Raw genomic sequence first — 21,664 nt, 5'->3', positions numbered from 1 at the left:
TCATCTAGACATGAGTTACAGAAAATAAAATAAAATGCATTAAATTGATAGATGGGAATAAGTCAGAAGCACGTATACACAGTGGACTAAGAAACAGTAACTACAATAGCTACTGAATAATTCATGAGTAGACTTGAATATCCATGAAGTTGATGGGTCACTTCTTAATTTACCTTGAGAATGGGTTACAGCCTCAGTGGGCATCAGCAACATAGAGTTTCCGTGACTGAGCACCATTCTCCATCCTGGTGTGTATGGCACATAATATTTTATTGTATAATAAATCCATGTTTAATTTTATTTTTATTTGAGGCAGGGTGTCACTATATAGCCCAGTTGCCCTGGAACTCTCTATGAAGACCAGGCAGGCTGCAAACGCACAGAATTCCACTTGCTTCTGTCTCACTATTTCTGAGATTAAAGACACACATCACTATTGGCCATGGATAATATTTAAAAAAAAAAAAAAAGAAGAAAGTCAAAGAATACTTAATTTTCCCTTAAAATATTTTATAAGAATTAATAATATTTAATAAATGCTTTTTCCCAAATACCTACTTGACTACATTGTTTTCTAAAAGATCTTTCTGGAGACATTACAAAACTATTCAGTTTTCAATTAATTATAGTAGTTTCTAAAAGATAGGGTCTTGCTGTATAGCTAGCACTGAAGTCATGGCAATTCCCATTTCAATCCCAGACTCTGGGATGGCAGACACAAGGCAGCACATGTGGCTTCTAACTACATCGCTCTTGAGCAGCATTCTCTGCTCCCTATTTTAAAGTGCTGACTTCATTTTCCTCTATTTCTCTTTCCTACAATTCCCAAGTTTAATTACATGCTGTATTCTTACATTAACCAAGTAATTTTTTTCTCAAATCCCAATGTCTAGAGTTGACATTCTTTCTCTATCTGTTTTATGTCTGGGTATTGCAATGTGGGGCTGCTAGATTACTTCCGTGTTTATGGCTCTGAATTGTTTGATTTCTGTTTTATGAGCACAAATCTCACTTATAGAAATAAAATTTGATTATTTTGTCCATGTCAAAAGCCATCTACCTAAATTTAACTAGACATATTCACATTCAGATATTGACAATACTTATTTTCACACACAGACACACACATATATTTTTAATTTTTAAATTTTAAAGTTTTAAAAATGAAAAACAATTGTAAGCTAAACTTACAAGCTAACCACAATCTAAGCAATATTAATATACTAGGAAACCAAACAGGAAAATATACCAAGAAGAAGCCTAGTTTTTGAGTCACAGGACCATGGCTATTAACAAAAATGCAAAACATTGGTTCTCATGGTAACTCATAAATAGACTGTTCACTATGTTTCTGTGATTTTTACCTCAATGTTCTATTTCCCAGAAGGTGCTTTTCCTAGTGTTGTGACAAACACCCGACAGCACCTAAGGGTAGATGGTTTATTCAGGCTCAGTTTTAAAAGGGATACAGACCATTATGGTGGGCAGGGAGGCTGCGGTGGACGGCCACACTGCAGCCACAGGCCGGAGCCTGAACGGCCTGCTAGCGCCCAGCGTGGAGTAGTGCTGCCCACACTCTGAGTGGGTCTTCCCTCTCGGTTAAACCTCTCTGGGAAAGGCCATCGCAGCACGCCCAGAGGCACGTTTCCTAGGTGACTCTAAATCTAGTCAACGTGACAATGAAGATTAGCCGTCACAGCGGTCCCTTCCAAGGATGTAAAGGAGGCTTATTATTAGAAAACCTGTCGATAAAATGAACCATCCTTACAGAACAGGGACACCGGAAGATTAAAATTTATAGACTTAAAGACTTAGAAAACATTCAGTGAGAGGGAAAATATGATTGGCATTATAGGGAGACCGGAATGCATACAATCACAGTGTGTATAGCGGCAGCAGCATCACACAGAACTTCAGAGAGTAGCATTTTTTCTCTGCAATTACATATAAGACAAAGGAACCTTGACGTAACTGTTCACTACACAAGAGTCAGAGCTTGAATGTATGACGCGGGGCCCGATGAGTACTGCGGACAGTCCACTGCCCACCTTAGGAGCCAAGGTCAACGGCAAGATTATTAGAAATAAATGGTAAAGTTCCAAATCATGCACTATAAAATTAACACACATATGTCAATAGTTTCTAACATACCAAGAATCACCAGGTATGAAGTTTAATTATAAGAAAAATAGCACTAAAAACAAGAAATAAAAAATAAATATAATACTTAGCAGCAAACTAAACAAGATATGTCTGTAAAAAAACTGTACAGGAGAAATTGAATAAATGAAGAGAACTTGTTTTTCTTATCATTAGAATGAAATATTTCACACATACTGACTCTTCACAAAATTAACACACGTGCTCATGATATTCTAATCAAAACCCTTAAGGGACAGTGCTAGAGCTCATCTGAAAATTTTAAACTTGTGGTACAGGAGCATTCTGAAGAGTTCTGTGTATCGCATCTAAACTCAGAGGAGATCAAGCCAGGCCCGGGCACAGAGGACACAGGCGCAGTTGCGATCACTGGGCCTTGGTTCTACGGCTAGCCTGGGCAGCGCGGCAAGTCCCCGCCAGTGTTAGTCCATCTCTCTGCTGCTGTGGTCAAACACTACGCAGAAACTACTAGGGGGAGGAGAGGGCTTATTTCAGCTTATACGTAAGAGCCCACCATTGAGGGATGCCAGGGCAGGCGCTCAAGGCAAGAATTTGCATCAGGAACTGCAGAAAGTCAGTGGAGAAACGCTGTGTCCTGGCTCATTCCCTAAGGCTTGCTCAGCCTGCTTTCTCATAGGACCCAGGACTACCTGCCCAGGGCTAGCACTGCCCACAGCGGGCTGCCCCTCCCAATCGTTAATCAGAAAGAAAAAAAAACAAAAACACACTATACACAAAACCCCAGCTGCAATAATAGTAAATAACTTAGGATTTGCTTTTCTTTTATTAAGAAAACTAGAAGTTGAGATTATCTGTGACATGTCAAGCCTGTGGGCACGCATGCACATGAGTGCACAGATCCACCAGATAAGGTCAACTTGTGACTGCTGTCAAAAGCCGTCTCATAATTCTAAGTATGGCATAAAAGTGGCTCAGGTGTCATTAGATCATTATGAACATGAGATTAGATAACTGGCTGGAGCTGGGAGAAAATGAAGTTGGACATGTATGTTATTTATTATGCTACATTATTTTCAGAGCACCAGAGGAATAAAATGTGAAGCATAAAGTCATAGGGATGACTGAAAAATAGGTTAGTGATTATAGAAATTTTTCTATAATTGTAGGATGATGTAATGTGGCAAACAAGAATTCACAAAACACAGTAACATACTGGTCAGTTAAAGCGCCTCTTGGGAGCGCAATCACAGAATATGCACTGAATTTAAAAACAAGTAGCAAGTGGGTTTTACAAATATATCAAAACTAATAAATAAAGATAAGGATTCCATAGCAGGAGTGGGGAGAAGAAGAGAACCAAAGGGAGGGCATGAGTGGAGGATTTGATTATTTCCTTTTCTTAAACATAAGATTTAAATTAAAACGTAAAAACAAACAATATATATATAGTCCAGTAGGGTGAACGGAGCATTCACAAAATAAGCAAGGGTGGATCAATGAATTTAGACAGGATCTACACATTTCCACTAAAAAATATGAACAAGAACACTCATAGCAATATTGCAGGTAATGCCTCAAAACAAGATACGAGAACTGAGTAAATGGCATCTTCCTGCATGTCTTCATCCCAATGCCAAAAGGTAGTCCAAATTTCCATCAATGAGCTTGACCTGAACCATGGGAAGTTTTCTAGTGGCTAGACAAAAGCTAACATTCCTCAGGAACTTGTGATGCCGATGTGCCGGTTCCCTTACCAAAGGGAGCCACTTCCCTCACCCTGGCAGAAGGGACCTATGCATCTGTGGTGCCTCTCAGGGATGAAAGATGCTGCTGCCTCCTCGCTCCCTCGGGGTCACAAGTACCAGCTGCACTTCTCGGATCCCATGCTAACACCCTGGCCCTTCCCACCTCAGCTCCCAGCCTCCCTCGCTGGCCCTGCTCACTCCCCGATAACCCTGATCTGCCTGCTGTGAGGTCTCTATGTTCCGCTCCTGCGTTTTAAAAAAATGAATGAATATGAACAAGTGAGTGAATGAGCAAATGAGAGAACAAATGGACACCTAGCCACAAGGATGAAGGGTAACAACTGAACTGTCACTTATACCCGCTGGGACAGGGAAAGTCAGCTTTCACCCATGGAGTGGCAGTGGGTGCGTCAACCACTCCAGGGCAGGCCTCGTGTTCAGGAGAGTTAACCCCATAATTCTTTGTTTTGTTTTGCTTTGCTCTGTCTTTTTATTTGGTTACAGTTCCCTTGGTTTTGTTTGTTGTTTTGTTTTGTTATTTGGGGTATAGTTTTACTTCGTTTTCTTGGTTTGGGGATTTGTTGTTGTATTGTATTTTTGTTTGTTTTCTGAGGAAGTTGAGGGGGTAGTTAGAGGAGAGGATCTGGAAGGACTCGGGGAAGGGAAAGAATATGTTTAAATTTTAAAACTGTTTTAAATGACTAAAGAATAAAAATATACTATAAATTTCTAAAAATGTAGCCTATCGGCTCACTCACAGATACCACCACAAGCACATGTGCTGTGTTGTGGGCTCCAGAACACCCATGGGTATAAACTGAAGGTTGACTTTCTTGCTAGATGTACCATTTGGTGTTTATGATTCCAAGTGTTTACTTACATCATCAAAGACCGTTTTGCTACATGAAAACATAAATTTCATGCACTGGCTTATGGTGATATATGGTTTTAATAAATACTGGATAGGAAAAAAAGCATTATTTGAGAAAAACTTGTTAAAAATGTAAAAACTGCAACAGCATCTGTCAGCAAAGTGGAAGTAGAGTCAAAAAGAAGAGAAAATGGAAGAGTCACCAGAGGATTATTGCTGACTGAAAAAAATCTCCAAAGGTTACGTATTACATAATTTCATTTGTATAACATTCTTGAAATAATGAAGTTATAAAAATAAAGAACAAATTTTAATAAATACATGTGGCTATACAAGGACAAATGAAGGGCCAGTGGGTTGGTTGGCTCAGCAGGTAAAGGCTCAGCAGGACACAAGATGGGAGCCAACTCCTGCAAGTTGTCCTTGCACAGACAGACACACACACACACACACACACACACACACACACACACACACACACACACTTTAAAATGAAAATTTTAAAAGTAAAACTGTAAAAGGGATCTTACAGTTGCAGACACCCTTGTTGTGTCCTGGCTGGATTAACATTAGCATGAGTATGAGATGCTGCAACAGTGCTGTATTTTTGGAAGATAAAACCAATGGGATAAATTGGACTAGGGACACAAGAATCCCTCTGTATTATTCCTTGTATTTAAATTTGGGTCTATGATATCCTTAAAATTAAAGGTTTATAAGTACTGGCTCTGTTGTAACTGTGAGGGTTGCCACTATTCAAAATATAACCTTTGCCCAGGTACACTGAGGGCCTTTTTTCCTCACAGTTCTGGGAGCGTTCTATTCCCTTCCTGTCACTTTCCTCTCCTCCTGACCATATGTGGACTCAGACTCCCTGCTGTGATAGTACACCTAGGCTGGCCTTGTCTGCTGTGCTTGCTGAGTCCAAATTACCCCCTGCAGGCTGGAGAGACTTCTCAGTGACTAAAAGCACCATTTGCCTTTTCAAAGGACCTAAGTTCAATTCCTATCACCCACACGGAGGCGCACAACTATCTGTAACTTCAGTTCTAGGGAATCTAAGACCCTCTTCTGGCTTCCATGGGCCCAAGAATTATTAAGTAGAAATAAATCTTTTAAAAAATTACCTTTCCATTCCTATATAGTGCTCCCCAGCCTATTAGTGCTAGGATCAACTCCACCAATTTTTACTTCTGAAGGGATTAACTGCATATTACAAACGACATTCACCTCATCCTCCCGAGGCACTCGAGAGACGTGCTCCCAACAACTGTAGGTCTCTGCTGCTGTTTGCTCACTTGTAACAGGGGTTTGCACACTTTCTCTGCAAAGGGCCAGATAGTAAACACAGTTTGAGAGGTAGGCAACCCTGTCAAAACTATAGCTTGAAAGCAGCCATGGAAACAAGTAGGCTGGGCTGCATTCCAGTGGAATTATATTTACAAAACTGGGAGGCGGGCTATGGCTAGCTGACTCCTGCTTTATATAATCAGCATTGGCCTCTGTAGTTAAGGACATGCAGTGGCTTGAAAGGGGGAAGTACCGACATCAATTGGGCTGTTGGAAGCATCAACAAATAGGCAACTAGCACGAATTTGAATCCAGTACCTCATGGGTCCCGTGGGAATGATCCCTTGGGGGTGGAGGCAGGAGGGGCAGACCTCCTGAGGCCTTCCTGGCATGGACACCCTACTCAGTGCCAAGTGCTCCTAAGTGGATATCAGAGCCAGAGAGTCTCAGGGGAAGACACAGATGAAGGGAGGATGTTGATCATGAGCATTCATGATCTGCTGTACCACATGGCAACCATAGTTGATAGCAACATATTACATCTTTCTAAATGGCTAAAATACAAACATCCTCTCTATAGAAAATGATAAACTGATGAGATGGCAGGTAATATTAACTTGATTCAATTCACACTGTTCCCTATAAATACACAGAAGTACTCTTTTTTAATTAAAATAAATGTCAAAAGTTTCAAAAAAACGAAAAGCCTTACTCCTGCAGCACACGAGGAGTGCAGTAGGGCCTAAAATCATAATCTTCCCTGGAAGACTGCCTTCCATCAGGTGACAATTATGTCTTCCTAAAGGAAAGACTAAACACAGATCAACATCTTTATGTCTTTAACACGCTCTGACTCCAGGTCTGCTAGGAAAGAACGGCCGCAGGCAGACATTGGGCAACATTTGCTCAGCAATGGCTTAATTCTGAGGAGCACTCTTGAGTGACCTAAGATCCTCAGTTGCCTAACACTGCCGTAAATCAGGTTCATCGTGACGAGTTAGTATCAGGGTGACTGTGGTTATGAGCGCTGGGATCGGCGGACGGCGCAGCCCTGAGTGTGTCTGAAGGCGCACTGCCTTTGTGCACGCCACTCCTAACTTACCACTAACATCCCCATAACTGACCGCTTGGACTTGGAGACCAAGACCTCCCTACATAGGGAAAGCTTATCTTAGAGAACTTATGGTCAACATTATGGGTTCAAAGGAGCCTGAAGCAAAAAGAGACCAGAGAAGCCTCAAAAATAAAAAGAAATCTTACTTCCCCAATTGTTTCTCTATGAATAAAGTCTAAACGTTCTACATTTTTTAATTAGATGTAGTCTCTTTCTGTGTAGCTGTTGTGCCTGCATGCGTGCCTATGCACCACATGCGTACTTGGTTTCTGCACAGGCCGGAAGAAGGCATCGAACCTCTCGACCTGGAGTTATCACTGGGTGCTGCTGCACTGGAACCCAGGCTCTCTGCAAAGAAACAATTACTCCTAAAGCCCAAGCCATCTCTCCAGCCCTTCGCTGCTTTTCAGTTGTGTGTGTGCTTTCTTAACAGCACTCTAGCTTTCCGGCAGCATCACTGAGGAGATAAGCAACAGTCAGTAATCTCAGGCTTTGGATCAGTAGCATGTGCTGAAGTTTAAAAAAAATTATCTTATTTTTGTGTGAATGTGTGCATGTTTCTGTCTGTGCGTATGCATGTGCCATGGGGGTCAGAAGAGGGCATCAGATTCCCAGGAGTTTAAGATTGCAGGCGCCACCTGCTGTGGAGCTGAGAATGAACTCAAGTCCTCTTCACCTGATGCTCTTTAGCACTGAGCTGTGTGTCCTGCCCCAAGGGTTAGCTTTTATTGCTGTGATAAATATCAAAAGAGAAAAAAGGGAAATAAGATTTGTTTTGGCAAATCTCCTGAATTATTAGCATGAATACTGACCCCAACATAATATAGACTCTGCCATTCTATTACAAAAGTTTTCAAATATACAGCCAAGTTGACAGAATATACAAGAAACAACTAAGTACACTTTATAATTATTATCATCCTTCCTCTGAGTGCCACCAGGCCTCACCACCCAGGGGACATGGTCAAATATGGGGCACCAGAGTTCATGTGAAAATCAGTCCCCACTCTCCACACAGCTGTGGAGAATGTCCTGTCCATTGGCTAGATCTGGGTAGGGGTTCAATGTTTACTGCACGTATTGTCCTTGATTGGTGCCATAGTTTGAACAGAACCCCTGCGCCCAGATCCGCTCATCATACTGTTCTTTTTGTAGGTTTCTAGGACCCTCTAGGTCCTTCTATTTCCCCATTCTCCCATACTTCCCTCACCTAGAGTCCCAATAGGACGTCCTCACATCTATCCCAATTTCCTGGTAAGTGAAGACTTTCATGGGACATGCCTCAGAGGAAGGATAACAGGCTATCAAGAAGAGACTTGATACCTTATGATCATATAGAGGTCCCTCTCAGTCATAGGAGAGGGGAGTAAGGGAAAAGCGGGAGGGAGGAAGGAACAGGAGGATACAAGGGATGGGAAAACAATTGAGATGATTATGAATAAATTAATAAAATTTATAAAAAAGAAAAAAATTGTTATCATATGCCTATCCAGTTATCTACATCAACTCATTTTAATTTTTTGTGTGAAATTATGAAAGGAAAACATATATATTCTTAAAATCCTCTATAAAACATAACAAATATTATATTTCTATTTCTAGGCAATAAAGTCCTCTTCCTCAAAATTTACCTTACTATCTTGTAAACATTTCAAAAGCAACTGCCTTTATGTCACAGTCATATTCCTACCCCTGCATCAGAAAACAAAGCCTTATATTTAAAGAGAAAATTAATTAAAATAAATCATTAACTCAATAAATCATTCTACTTCCACATTAATGAAGTAAGCTTCATATGGGATATTCACGTGAAATGTTTGCCCTCTTATCAGTATTTACTTGTTCCTGTTACAGTTTCTATTTGTGTATGATGAAACACTCGTATTTGGTAATGGCTCCCTGCTAAGTGCTCTGGGGACTACTCAGTTCCACAGAGGTGAAAGGTGAATAACTACTTTCTAAGCATATTTCAGGCAAAGCTGGATTTGGGTGTTTTTTTTTAAGTGTCCTGCAGCTTAACAATTTTTATAAATCAGACTATTATTTCTTTAATTTTAATAAAACAAGCACTTTATTGAAAGATTGATGCTATAAGAGAGCATTTCTTATGGAGACTTAGCAATTTTGAACACATACAGTTAGTTCTCAAGAAAGATATGAGAAATAAATCTTATAGTTTAGATATGCTTGAACTTGGGGAAAGGCCAAGAGCCTCACAGAAGGATGTCTAGAGAACTGACCCCCAACAAGAACAAAACCCGAATGTATACAAACATTTGTTTTAACAGCTGCACGTCACTCGCCTATCAGCACAGAGTCAGACCTGAGGCTCTGTGTGCTGGATTGAAGCAAAAAGAGAGCAGCATCCACTGTCACCTGGGCGACCTCAGCCAGCCCTGACCCGCACAGGGCTCCTTCCTCTTCCTTGATTTAAAATACCCTACGATGGCCTTAATTCTTTATTAAGTTTTTAGGGAGTGTTAAAATAGTGACTAGCCAAAGCAGACGGCCTAATGCAACCCTAGCACTTCCCTTTTTTAGAGGCATTTGACTGCTCTCATCTCCCCTAGACAAAACTTCTCTACAGCAGATTAAACAAAAGGCCACTGGAACTTAGGTCACCTCCCTCAGTTTCTACCAGCACGCATTTCTCTTCCACACTGCCCTGTGTAGCATACTAGTGAAAGGGAAGCTAGTGAGTTTCATTGTAACTGAAAGCATCCAAAACAGAAACACAGAAAAAAGTCAGCATTCCCCAAGGGAAACGTCCGGCATGAGCAAACAGAAGAGTCCGACTGGATCCGACTGGAATACCCATGGCGGCAACAGGAGCCACCGACACAGAACACCCAACTTAAAGCAGCATCGAGAGACACCAGTGCGGAATAAAGTTCACATTTATAGAAGATGAGCTTCCTACGCCAGAGGTTGCAAAAATACAGATAGACCGCATTAACGTTAAAGAGGTCAAAACCACCATGAGGCTATCACACACACACTTTCAAAAGTCCTTACCTGTGTTTCTCCTCTTGAGCTAGAAACAAGAAGACAAAATCATAGTGAAAACAAAGAGCAGAGCCCTAAGTTCAAGCACATGTGACTGTAACCCGGACATTTTTGGGGGGGACGCTCGTGCATGAGAACTGCTGCAGGTGAGATGAAGAAGGTCCTGAAATATGCTGGCACCATTCAGATAAAAAGGCAACACTCACTTACAGATAATAACTCTTGCAATAGATTAACATTTCCATAAATATGATCTTCTAAAGGCCTCACTGCTGTGGAGAGTTCAAAGTACCACTTTACATATGGATAAAATTAATTATGGAGCACAAATGTTCTGTCTAACAGTATACCTCCTCAAGCATTGACCAATCCGAGCCCTGCCCCCTCTTGGGCCAGAGGAACATCGATCAATCAGCCGATCCTCGTACAAATGACAACCCACAGTTATTTTGAAAGGTACTATCTGAGAAGTATATAACCAGTGACAGCAGGTGGCCTTTAGGAAAAAGTAAGAACATAGAAACCAGCCCAAGATCTACTGCCACGTGTTACTCACCTAAGTAAGCAGCTGCTCGTCTAAGCCTTAGTTTATGACTTGATGACATGGTAAGGCTCCCTTTGCAAAGTTGATAATATATATATATATGTGTACATTTAACTCTTTGAGAGTACTGCATAGCACTATAGCAAGTACATTATTAGTAAAATTAAAACTAAAATCAATTCCTTCATACAATCCTTCCTCTTTTGTAAACAGAATTCAAATTCTATTATAAAACACTGTCATTTACAGACTATGGTAAGTATGCATATACAACTGAAAGAGAAATAACTTTTACCAGAGCCTGGTACACAGCACTCATCCTAAGACGTGGAGCTTGACTGATGTGTTTGGGCAGCGCAGTCCCCTCTATACCATTACACCCCTTTTCATCCCAGAACCTAACTTTCATACGAACCATTTACCTGATTTTAATACTAGTTATCACAGCATTTATGTGTCCCTAATGTTTAAATCCAGATTTTCATCTGCCTTCCACCCTTCTCTGGGACGATATGCTTGTCCTTCGACCTCTATATTTTTCTCAGAGAAATATCTGACATTTTTATCAAATCTGTCAAACAATCCCTAAGGTTGAAGAACACTTATATGTACATAATGGAGAAAGATGAGTCACCACACAGTTAACAGCTACCACCTCACAAGCGAGGGCACTGGACAAGTGTGCCTGAGTAACTGTGGAAGGAGCACAGCCACACCTGCCTCGCAGCCTCACAGCACTCACAGCACCGAGTTCTACATTCAGTTTAAACAACAGTATCTGCGTAGGCCTAGGAACAAAATTCAGCTAACATTTTCAGACTGACTTTTTTACAGAGATAGTGTTTATAGTCATATTAAAGGGTAGAGTCTACTGCTGATGAGGTAAAGGCCCCAGATAATCGTCAATATTTCCTTAAAAAGAAAACAAGAACAAATTAAATAAAGACTATGAAAATTTGCTTTTCTTTTAAAGAGAAAAAAACATCAGAAAATGACCATATTTCTGAGGAGACTTGTGAAAGAGAGCTCTTTAAATATGTACTCTGACAGCAGGAAGTCCAGAGGCATCATTCACCTGAGCAAGTGGTGGAAGAATCTCCGGGCGTATTTGCCGATTGGGTCTCTATATTCCAAAATAGTTGTATCCAGAAGTGGTTTTGTTGGAGCATAGAAGGTTCCAAGGCTTGCCTCGAGCTGTGCTGTGGAATTCAAACAGAGCAGCCATAAAACAAGAGAAACTCCCTCAACTACAACAGAATCCTCATGTTTGCAGTCAGTCAGGTTCTGAAAACTTGGATGAAATGTGAGCGTGTTGCAGGAAAGATGAAATTAAAATATGACAGCTGGTACAAAAACAAACCTGTGTATAAACTTTCACTTGAGACAAAGCTGACAATGACTCTGAGCAACAAAAAGCTGTCAAAACTGAAGAAATCCATAATGAACCAACCTCTCACCACAAATGGGTAATTAAAACAGTGACTCATCGAAGTAACACAGTTTGAACTAGTATTTCCAGTAAAATCAATTTGCAGTGTGTTCAACAGTATGTGTTCTCTTTAGAGGAAAGAAAAAATAAACCCTTGACTTTTTAAACAGGGGAATGAAATCAGCACAGTAGAAATGTTTTCATAACAAGCACCAACAGGGAGCCAGGAAGACACCCAGCAGGTGAAGCCTCATGATCTGGGTTCAACTCCCAGGTCCCATGTGGAAAGGAGAGACCTGACTCCTACAAGTGTTCTCTGACCTCCACACATACAGCATGACTTACACACACACACACACACACACACACACACACACACACACACACACACACCAAACATGTATAATATTTAAAAATTAAAATAGTACAAATAAAAACTTGCACATTGAGTAAGACATGCCTGTGACAAAACTTGAAGAGAACAATGAAAATCTCTCTCTTGGCCATAAACAAGGTTCTGTGCTTTGTCCTTTCATGAAAACAAACTCCCCAGGACAGGGGAAGATTGGAAAGGGGCTTTTGATAAATGGAGGGGGGGCAGGAGAGAAGAGATTAGGAGGCAAGGCGCATTCTGTCTACTTCACAGTTTTACCAAGATATGCCAGTGGGTCTGTGCTTCTGCCCAGAAATACCTGCAAGCAATTACCATACGGGTATGTATGGGTATACTGCAGCTCACAGTTAGATCCCTCTGATATTTTTGCTTCCAACACTAGGTTGAATAAACAAGTCATTATTTAGCGAAACTCCTGTAGTAGTAGGCCTATTTAGATTTACAAGTATTAAACACCTCGTCAGAATAATTGCTATGGGCTTGACTAAGCTTCAGTAATTTCTTTTTTATTTTTCAATCTCAAATCTGGACAGTAAAATAGGATGCATTTTGGAGGTATTTTCTTTCAAAGCAGCAGTCAATTTAGATTAAGATTGAATATAGCGCTGTTATTGTGAAAACAAGCCAGATTCTCTTGCCATCGCTTGTTTTCCTGACAGCATGTTCCGTACATCTGAAATGTCCAAGCCTACATGGAATCCCCGTACCTCACAGCACAGCTACAGATTCATTAGGCCGCCCAGCTTGATGTTTAAGGCAGAAATGAAGATCTCAAAGACAGACAACATGGCTAGAAATAACAGCGCACTAGGTTTCACTAATAAAAGGACAACGAATTACCATGTCAAATTTGTGAGATTCAGATAAAATAAATCTCAACGGGGAATTCTGAATGTTTTAGAAATGTGTTTTGTAGTTACTTGAGGGGAAATTCACATATCTACTTAGCATGCACATATCCAAACAACCCAGGGTATGTACAGGTTTTGTTTTAATAGCCCAATATATAAAAGTTTTTATTTCTCTATTTCTCCATATGATTCTGTGAAAGAAATCCTTCTTTAGGGGAGGAATTTCACAATGCTCATCTGTGCATTTCTTTATAATCTTTCTTACAACCTAAAATTCAAATGTCTTAAATTCACTAAGGTGCTAACAACTTCTCAGTGTCCTGAGTGAAACTCAATATTTTATCTTTTCCTATTTTTTAAACTGTGAACTTGGGCCCTATTACACAGAGCACATACATCACTATAGACCTTATTTGGAGACTCCACTCTTTTGTTTTCATTGTTACTTTTAAATACATACTCAATCTTGAGAAGTTTATCAATATTAAGAAATAATTACTTGAGGTAACACTATAGGAAAATTATAGTAGTTCTTTATCCCCTAAAGTCGTGGAGTTATACTTTTTATTTTTAAAAGTACCAACAGTGGGCCATGTACTGGGGTAGGCATTTTCTTCATGTACAAACACTGCCATTTCCATAGATGAGTTTGGACTACTTCCAAAAAGTCCAGTTAATTCTTAAACACATATTAGGAGGGAATTCTGGGAGTTAGGCCAAGGTCCATAATATAAACTTCCTAGAAATTCATAAGCTTACTGGACAACTACAGAATTTTATCTAAAAACTTATTATTTATTTTGGAAATGCAATAAAAATGAGGAAAATTTATTAATAACACTAAGAAAGAAAATGTTCTCCAGGAATAGAACCACTCTAGTTTTCTTCCCTGTATTATTTGGGCTACCTTCTAGTCATAATTTCCTAACATTAATATTAATGGCAAAAAGATAGGAAATAAGCCTACAGATCCCTGCAGTTTTGTATATTTTACATCATATAAAATAATAATGACTCATAAGTACATGCTAGAGAACTAGGAGATGGAGACGTTTGTTTTTATATCTTGTGTGCCATTTTTTCTCAGTACTCTCTACCTCAACAATAAACATGTTGGGTTTCTTGGGCAAAATTACCAAAAAAAAAAAAAAAAAAAGGTGAGGAAATCCAAGAAGGCAGAAGGGAGATGCACATCAGAAACAAAGGATGAACACAAGGCAGCCGAGGCTACAGATAATTCTGGCATACACAAAGGGAGTGCAGGGAACCACCGTCTGAACAGAGGACTTACCTGTGGGGAAAAATACTGCTGTTTAATATGAGAGAGTATTAAGACCTTGGCTTGGTGCCCTTACTCTGCTGACAAAGAGAATAAATAAAATTTCTGATCAAAGCTTGAAATCTGAGCATATTCCATACATCAGCTCAACTGAATTATGTAGCAGAGTTTCGACACAAGCACAGGCAGAAAATGTCTCCTCTATGTTGACAAAAACCACATAGGAAGTACCATTTGGGAACAATTCTTTGACGTCCTTTCAGCTTCAATACAGCATTAATACTTTTGCTCTTCAGTCTCTAATAATGTAAGGCAAAAACACCCTAAAACTGACTCGAGATGGATTTCATGTATTCCCAAAACCACTGATGCAAACTACTGAGGACTGACCTTCTCTTTCCGGCGTGAGCCTCTGTCTAAGAAGATGGTTCACGATGGTGCTCATGCTGATGAGGCACTGCTGGCCCAGGGTGTCCCAGTTCATGCTGCTCAGGATGCTGACTGCCTCGTCCACCTCACCGCAGTGAATGTACTGGAGGACCAGGTCCACCAGGCCCAGCTGCCCTCGCGTGAGGATGCCTGTCACAAAACAAGTAATGCCAGGGAGGTCTTTTCAATGCAAAGCAAAGGAACTAAAACCAGAGTTCTCTTTACACAAAAGAAATATATTCTGCAGCATTAGAGCTTACCATTGGTTCACCCTCTCAATAGAAAATAAATCCACTTCCAATCTTGACAGAGAAGGAACACTTTTTTTTTTTTTAAAGTTCAGGCAGTCATTTAGTTTTATTTAGAAATGATATTTGACATCTGAAACTGACGTGTTTTTTTTTAACATGTTAAATGGCAAAAACTGGCTTTTAAAGCATGTTTTGTTTTGTTGTTGTTGTTTTGTTTTTCAATCTTAAGAAATGGGGCTGAGAAGATGGCCCAGCTGGTGAAATGCTTGGTGAGTGAACAGGAGGACCCAGGTTCAAGCCCACAGAAGACACATGAGACGTGAGGCCCAGTAGTGCATGCCTAGGACCCCAGCGCTGAGGGAAGGAAGCCAGGGGAACATAGAGGCCTGTCTAGCTCAAAAGAGAGAGCTTCAGTTCTGAGAGAAACCAAAATAGGAGAATCAATTGACTTCTGGCTTCCATATGCATAGCCACGTGTGATCATACACACAGATATATAAATATACATATACACAAAAGGAAAAATTAAATGCTAGCAGTAATTTTTTTCTTCATAAGTGTTTCTATTGATTTGGGTAAGTCTATAAAAACTCAGTACAAATACTCATAAAAGCTAAATGAGAAAAATGTCTGTGAAATTATTTTATAAGTCATAAATTTTATAAAACATTACTATAATTCTTTTTATTACTGTCATCAGAACTTAACTGGAATATTTATAGGTTTCATGGTTTTCAAAATATATTAGTTCATGAGAAAGATGCTGAAATTCTTCCTACTAACTCCAAGTTACATTAAAAAAAAAAAAAGGGGGGCCCAACCTACTTGTGCTGTATCTAACAAGACTCAACTTGAGAGGGAATCTGGGGAATTGCCCGGAGAATACTGAGCAGTAAAACTTTACTATCCCTCTGAGTTGGTGGAATCAACAGCGGTAACTACCAGAGCCTTCGTGAGCCTGTGCCAAGCACTGGAAGTCCTGCACATAAATCAGGCAGCGCCTGACAGGACCCGTCACTGTGCAGCAACCCTGCAGGAACCAAAACCTCTCCACCTAGCCTCTGCCAGAAGCAGCAGTTCTGAACAAAGGCTATGTGTGGCCACAGTCAAACAGCTCAAAACTCCAGAGAAACTGTAATGGTGGTGGAGACGACACAGGACATACACAGAAACAAGAAATGAATGATAATAGGCTTTGCATCTGAAATTATGCAAACTAGAAAACAACAGGAAGACTTCTTAAAGGGCTTAAGATAAAAATAAAAATAACCTAGAATTCTAAACTCTTATAATAGAGGATTCAAAATTCATGAAGAAATAGAAAAGTCTTTAAATACATCTAATAATAGAGTTCTGAATAATGCAACAAGAACGGACAGAACCAAACAGGGCAGAAAGACCTAAATAGACGATGATAGCTGAGATTTCAGTGATTTTCATGAATCAAGACACTATATAAACAGAAATTCTGGAAAAACACTATCAGTTGGAAAAGTAACATCTAAATATATTTTCTTCTCTTTCTTCCTTTCTTTGCTTTCTTCTCTCTACTTCTTTTGCCTGCCTGCCTGCCTGCCTCCCTCCTTCCCTCCCTTCCTTTTTTCCTTTTATGACAGGTCATATGTAGTCCAGGCTGGCTTCTGACTCTATGTAGCAGAGAACGATCTTGAACTTCCACTGCTCTGGCTTCTACCTCCCCTGTGCTGGGTTACAGCTATGCACAACCATGCCCAACCCAAATACGCTGCATCCTTAGCCCAACACTCGTAAAGCATGTCACCCAACGACAGTGGAACATACAGTCTTTCAGGTGACACATGGATCATGAACCAAGCTAAAGCATATTCAGAGTAATAAAGCATCCTATCATAGACTAGATTCTCTAATATCAAAGGAATTAGATATTTAAAAAAATAGAGAGATACTTAGGAAATCTCTGAATATTGAAAAAATAGTAATAAGTGAGATATCTCACTTGAGGTTTGGCTGTGAGGGACTGGAGTGATGGCTCGGGGGCTAAGCATACAGTTTGCTCTTACAGAGGAACCAAGGTAAGTTTCCAGTACCTGTGACACACAACTACATATAACTCAGCTCCAAGGGACCAATGCTCTCTTCTGGACTCTATGAGTACCTACACTCACATGTCCACATGTCCACATGCACCCCACACACATATAATTAAAAATAAAACAAATATTCAAAGTTCACTAAAGGTGGCCTTAAAATTTTTAAAAATAAAAATAAACAATATGATTACATTTTTAAAAGAAAATAAAATTTAGGGCACTAGACATAAAATGATCAACGCCAAAAGTCACCAGGGCAATGAAATTAGTAAAACTATAAATGCACTATAACGGCTAAGATTAAAAAGATCATTGACGGCAAGTCTTAGGGGAGATGTGGGTCAACCGCTGCTCTCCTTGCTCATTGGCGCGCTTAACTGCACAGCCCCTTCCTTTTAGAGTAGCACATGCCCTAACAGAAATGAAAATACATGTCCATATAAAGATTTGAGCTTAACTTGAACCCAAACCTTGATATAAACCCAATGTCCAGCAACATGTGACATACAGTGAAGGAAACAGACACTGTGTGGAACAGTTCATTCCAAATGAACTTGGAGATGAAAAGAGCCATTAAAGCTGAAGGGACATCCCATATGACACCTACTCTTCTTTTCTCTCCTTTTCAGAAGTAATGGATTTCATTGTTACAGTTTGTTCACACACACAGACACACACACACACACACACATACACACACACACACACACACACACACACACACACACACACACACACAATCACTGTGCTTTGCTCGTCGCTGAAACCTCACTACCCGCCCTTACCTCCAGCCTTGCTGATCTCTTCTCTCTTAAATAGCCCCCTTCTGCTTTCATGTCACGTATGAGGGAAACATGCTACACTCTATCCTCCCCTTCACGGCCCCTCGCATCCTCCCACACTTTCCTTTGACACCTTCCTTTCCATTTGTCTCCCTATTTTCCTATCTGTCCTCTTCTATTCTTTGAATAGTCCATATAAGATATTGAAAACACATACTATTCGACACGTTTGCAGCAAGTAACTACCATCATACGGTAAGTAAGTTATAATACTGAAATAGCTCAATGTTACTCAGCTATTAAAATAATTATTAAACTCAATTATCAAAAATAACATTTAAAGAAAATATTACAAAGTTCCCCTCCCCCAAGGCCCCCCTCCACTTTCTGTTTTTGAGAGAGACAGACAGACAGACAGACAGACAGACAGAGACAGACAGACAGAGACAGAGACAGAGACAGAGACAGAGAGAGCACCTGGGATTTAAAAGCTCACTGAGAGAAGGGACATCAGCTTTAATTTAGCTTGTGCCCAGCTTTAGGGCATAAGGGCACTGTACCACTCATGTACACTCCAGCATTACCAGCACCATGGAAGATGACGCAGAGATCTGGGCTAGCCTTGGTTAGGAAGCTGCACTGCAGTGGTGTGGCTGGGGAGCTGAAGCCTGAGAAGCAGACAGCACTAATCCACTACCGAGTAGTACAAGCTGGACAATCTATGAGCTAGTCTGTTCTGCCACAGTGATCTCTCTTACACACTTTAGGAGCTAACTGGGGCAGGGAATGGAAAGCAGAGGAGTGTAGACAGAAGGCCTCTGTTTGATGAGGCTGAAATAAGGGAGGTCCAGACTACGGTAACAGCAGTGAGGCTCAGTGGAATATTATCGTTTTGATATCCCTTACAGAGCATAATTCATTGGATCTGCTCACTAACACCAGGGGTGAAAGAAGACTCTCAAGGACAAGCTTCCTGCTCAAGGTTCTAGCATTTACTAGCATGGAGACTATGGGAAGACAGGTGGGTTCGGATGAAGAGATGACGGCTGCATGCCCATTCGGTATGTGAGCTGGTGTCCATGGAAATGTGAGGATGTGGGACTGGAGCGGTTTGGGGGAGAGTCAGAGGTGGGATAGTAGCCGAGTCCACTCTCTGCTACTGTAACTGAATGGATGGATTAGAAACGTGCACATTTATTTAGCTTATAACATGGCAGAAGAACAAGTGGAGACTGAAGACACGGCAAACACAGCCCTCAGTAACCACATTAATCCACTTCTGAGGGCAGCGCCCTCGTGACCCAGTCAGCTCTTGAAGACTCTCCCTTTCTCCAGTGTTGCAGGGGCAATTCAACTTCACTGTGGCTTTTAGAGATGAAATTCAAACCACGGTGCAACTTTCAGCCTGAACAAAGTGAAGTAAGAATTAAAAGTATACCCATGAAGAACTCCACAAGTAAGCAGAAGACAATTTTTAAAAAGCTGTGCTCAGAGTCGTAACAAAGAAGTTCGGCTAACACCAAATACTGAAAGGTCACCGAGGAGCAAAGGAAATCCATGGATCACGTAGGAAAGCGCAGACCTCTCCAGGAGTAGTTCCAAAAAGCGCTGCAGACACGAACCACAGTGCTGGTGCTGATGAGGCAGTGAGAAGCCAAGAAGCCAGGAAGTCAGTGTTCCCTGTCACATCAGCGACTGTGAGGATGGAAGAAAGTGGAGCACTTGATCGGAGGCAAAAGGAAAAGACTGTCAAGGAAGGATTGTCTCTTATGAGGTGGCCTGGGCCTGTTTATCCACTTCCGTAGCAAGATTCACGGAAGGTGGGGAGGATAATAAAGCAAAGGTGTCACGGTGCCGGCAGTGGCACGATCCGTGTCCTAGCCCTTCTCAGCGCACAGATAGCGAGTGCAGTGGGGGAGGAGGCAGTAGGGGCAATTGCAGTGAAGTGCTGATCACTATGGACACTCCCCGGGTGAGACAAGAGCTGATGGGTTAGACTAGCCCACTTAAAACACAGAGAGGCTGGGAAAGGCTGTGTCACACTAGCCGAGCTGGACAGTCTCAGTACAATGACCAGGGCTCTCCTCAAAACTAAGCTCAGTCTGTGGGTGTGGAGCATTGGGATGCGCATACTATAAGACATTCTGGATAGCGCATAGACTCTTTATAGAGCACGGCACTGACTGGCATCCCCAGTGGGAGCATGGCACTTCTAGCTGCTGCCCAAGGAAAGCACACATCTGGAAGTCTTCTTATAACAGAGATGTCCTTTTCATACCCAACATGTTATGTGACCACTGAGAGGAACAAGATTGGAACATCCGTCCTTAAGCATTTCCTACGGCATTGTGCTAACTGACCTGCTCTACAGTGAAGCTCCAAACATGTTAACATGTTGGCATCTGCTACCGCCACGTTTACATTAACAGCATTCTATTTTAGACTATGATCTATGATTTGTCTTTATGATCTGAAATTGTAAGCTACACCTTTCATGTCATATTTTCCAAAGGCTTGCATAACAAGCATCTGAAGAAAAAAAAAAGAGTCTCATAAAGCTCTGTCTTGGGAGAGCTGCACATGCAACTACCTGTTTACATATGCAGTAACTTGAATTATACATGAAAATGCCACATGGATGCCCAGAATCAGCTCTGTGTTAATTCAAGAAGTATATTAATTTTTGGATGTATTTAGTAGCAAATCATAAGAAAAATCTGTTCTTTAAAACTAGGTTTTCTTTTTAAAAAAAAAAATTGCTCGTTGGAATCTACTATTTCAAGTAATCTACTCCTCCCAGGGAAAAATTTATGTAAATATTAATTTTATAATACATTAAAAATGGGACACAAAGATTTTTTAAATCCTTAGACATTCCACATTTAGCTCTTTCAAAGAGCTAAACTGAAAGACTATGCAGTTTCCCTGTCCTGTAAACTTAACCGAAAATACAATTTAAACGATAAATGTCAGTTGCAGAAGTTACCACCTTTCTATCTGAATGCTTGACTTCTATTGGGTAATTCTATTCCAAGAGACCTTCTTGGGAAAAAGAGGTGACAGCCAACTCATTGCCTAATTGATTTAGGAACAGTGCCCAGGGAGACAGTCCAATTAAGTTTACAAGCTGGCAATTAGCAGGAAGCCCTCTAAATCCCTATACTGAGAGCCTGTTTACTTTAGTAAGAAGGCAAATGTGCTAGAGATAGGAAGACAAAACTGTGCTTTTTGCAGAGCTGTTGTGAGGAGGCCCACAAGGGAGGGTGCACGGGATGCTAGGTATGCTTAGGCACAGAGCATTCTGTGTGACAGGTAACTGAGTAACTTAAAGGAGGGAGCGGAGAAAGGAAAAAAGGAAAAGGTGGGGGAGAGAGGGAGGGAAGAAGAGAGGGAGGGAGGGAGGGAGGGAGGGAGGGAGGGAGGGAGGGAGGAGAAAGGGAGAGAAGGAGACAGGGAGGGAAGGAGAGAGAGAATGAGGGTGTGAGGGAG

The 21,664-nt window shown here is 40.9% G+C and overlaps 1 protein-coding gene across 11 annotated transcripts in view; it reads right to left on the bottom strand.

The window, feature by feature from the left end:
• Positions 1 to 21,664, bottom strand: part of WDPCP (WD repeat containing planar cell polarity effector) — a 297,766-nt gene that overhangs the window by 151,955 nt on the left and 124,147 nt on the right. For all 11 annotated transcript variants that reach the window (XM_084800209.1, XM_084800208.1, XM_084800204.1 and 8 more), the window contains 2 exons: positions 15,035 to 15,223; positions 11,767 to 11,890 (listed from right to left, as the gene is read on the bottom strand). In XM_084800209.1, coding sequence (XP_084656335.1) covers positions 11,767 to 11,890; positions 15,035 to 15,223 — 313 coding nt within the window. The remainder of the gene's footprint in view (positions 1 to 11,766; positions 11,891 to 15,034; positions 15,224 to 21,664) is intronic.

The sequence above is a fragment of the Acomys minous genome (assembly GCF_964271855.1).
Source record: "Acomys minous genome assembly, chromosome: 10".
NCBI lineage: Eukaryota > Metazoa > Chordata > Mammalia > Rodentia > Muridae > Acomys > Acomys minous.
Note: the sequence above shows the minus strand (reverse complement) of the source record. Positions and strands in the feature narration are given on the sequence as shown.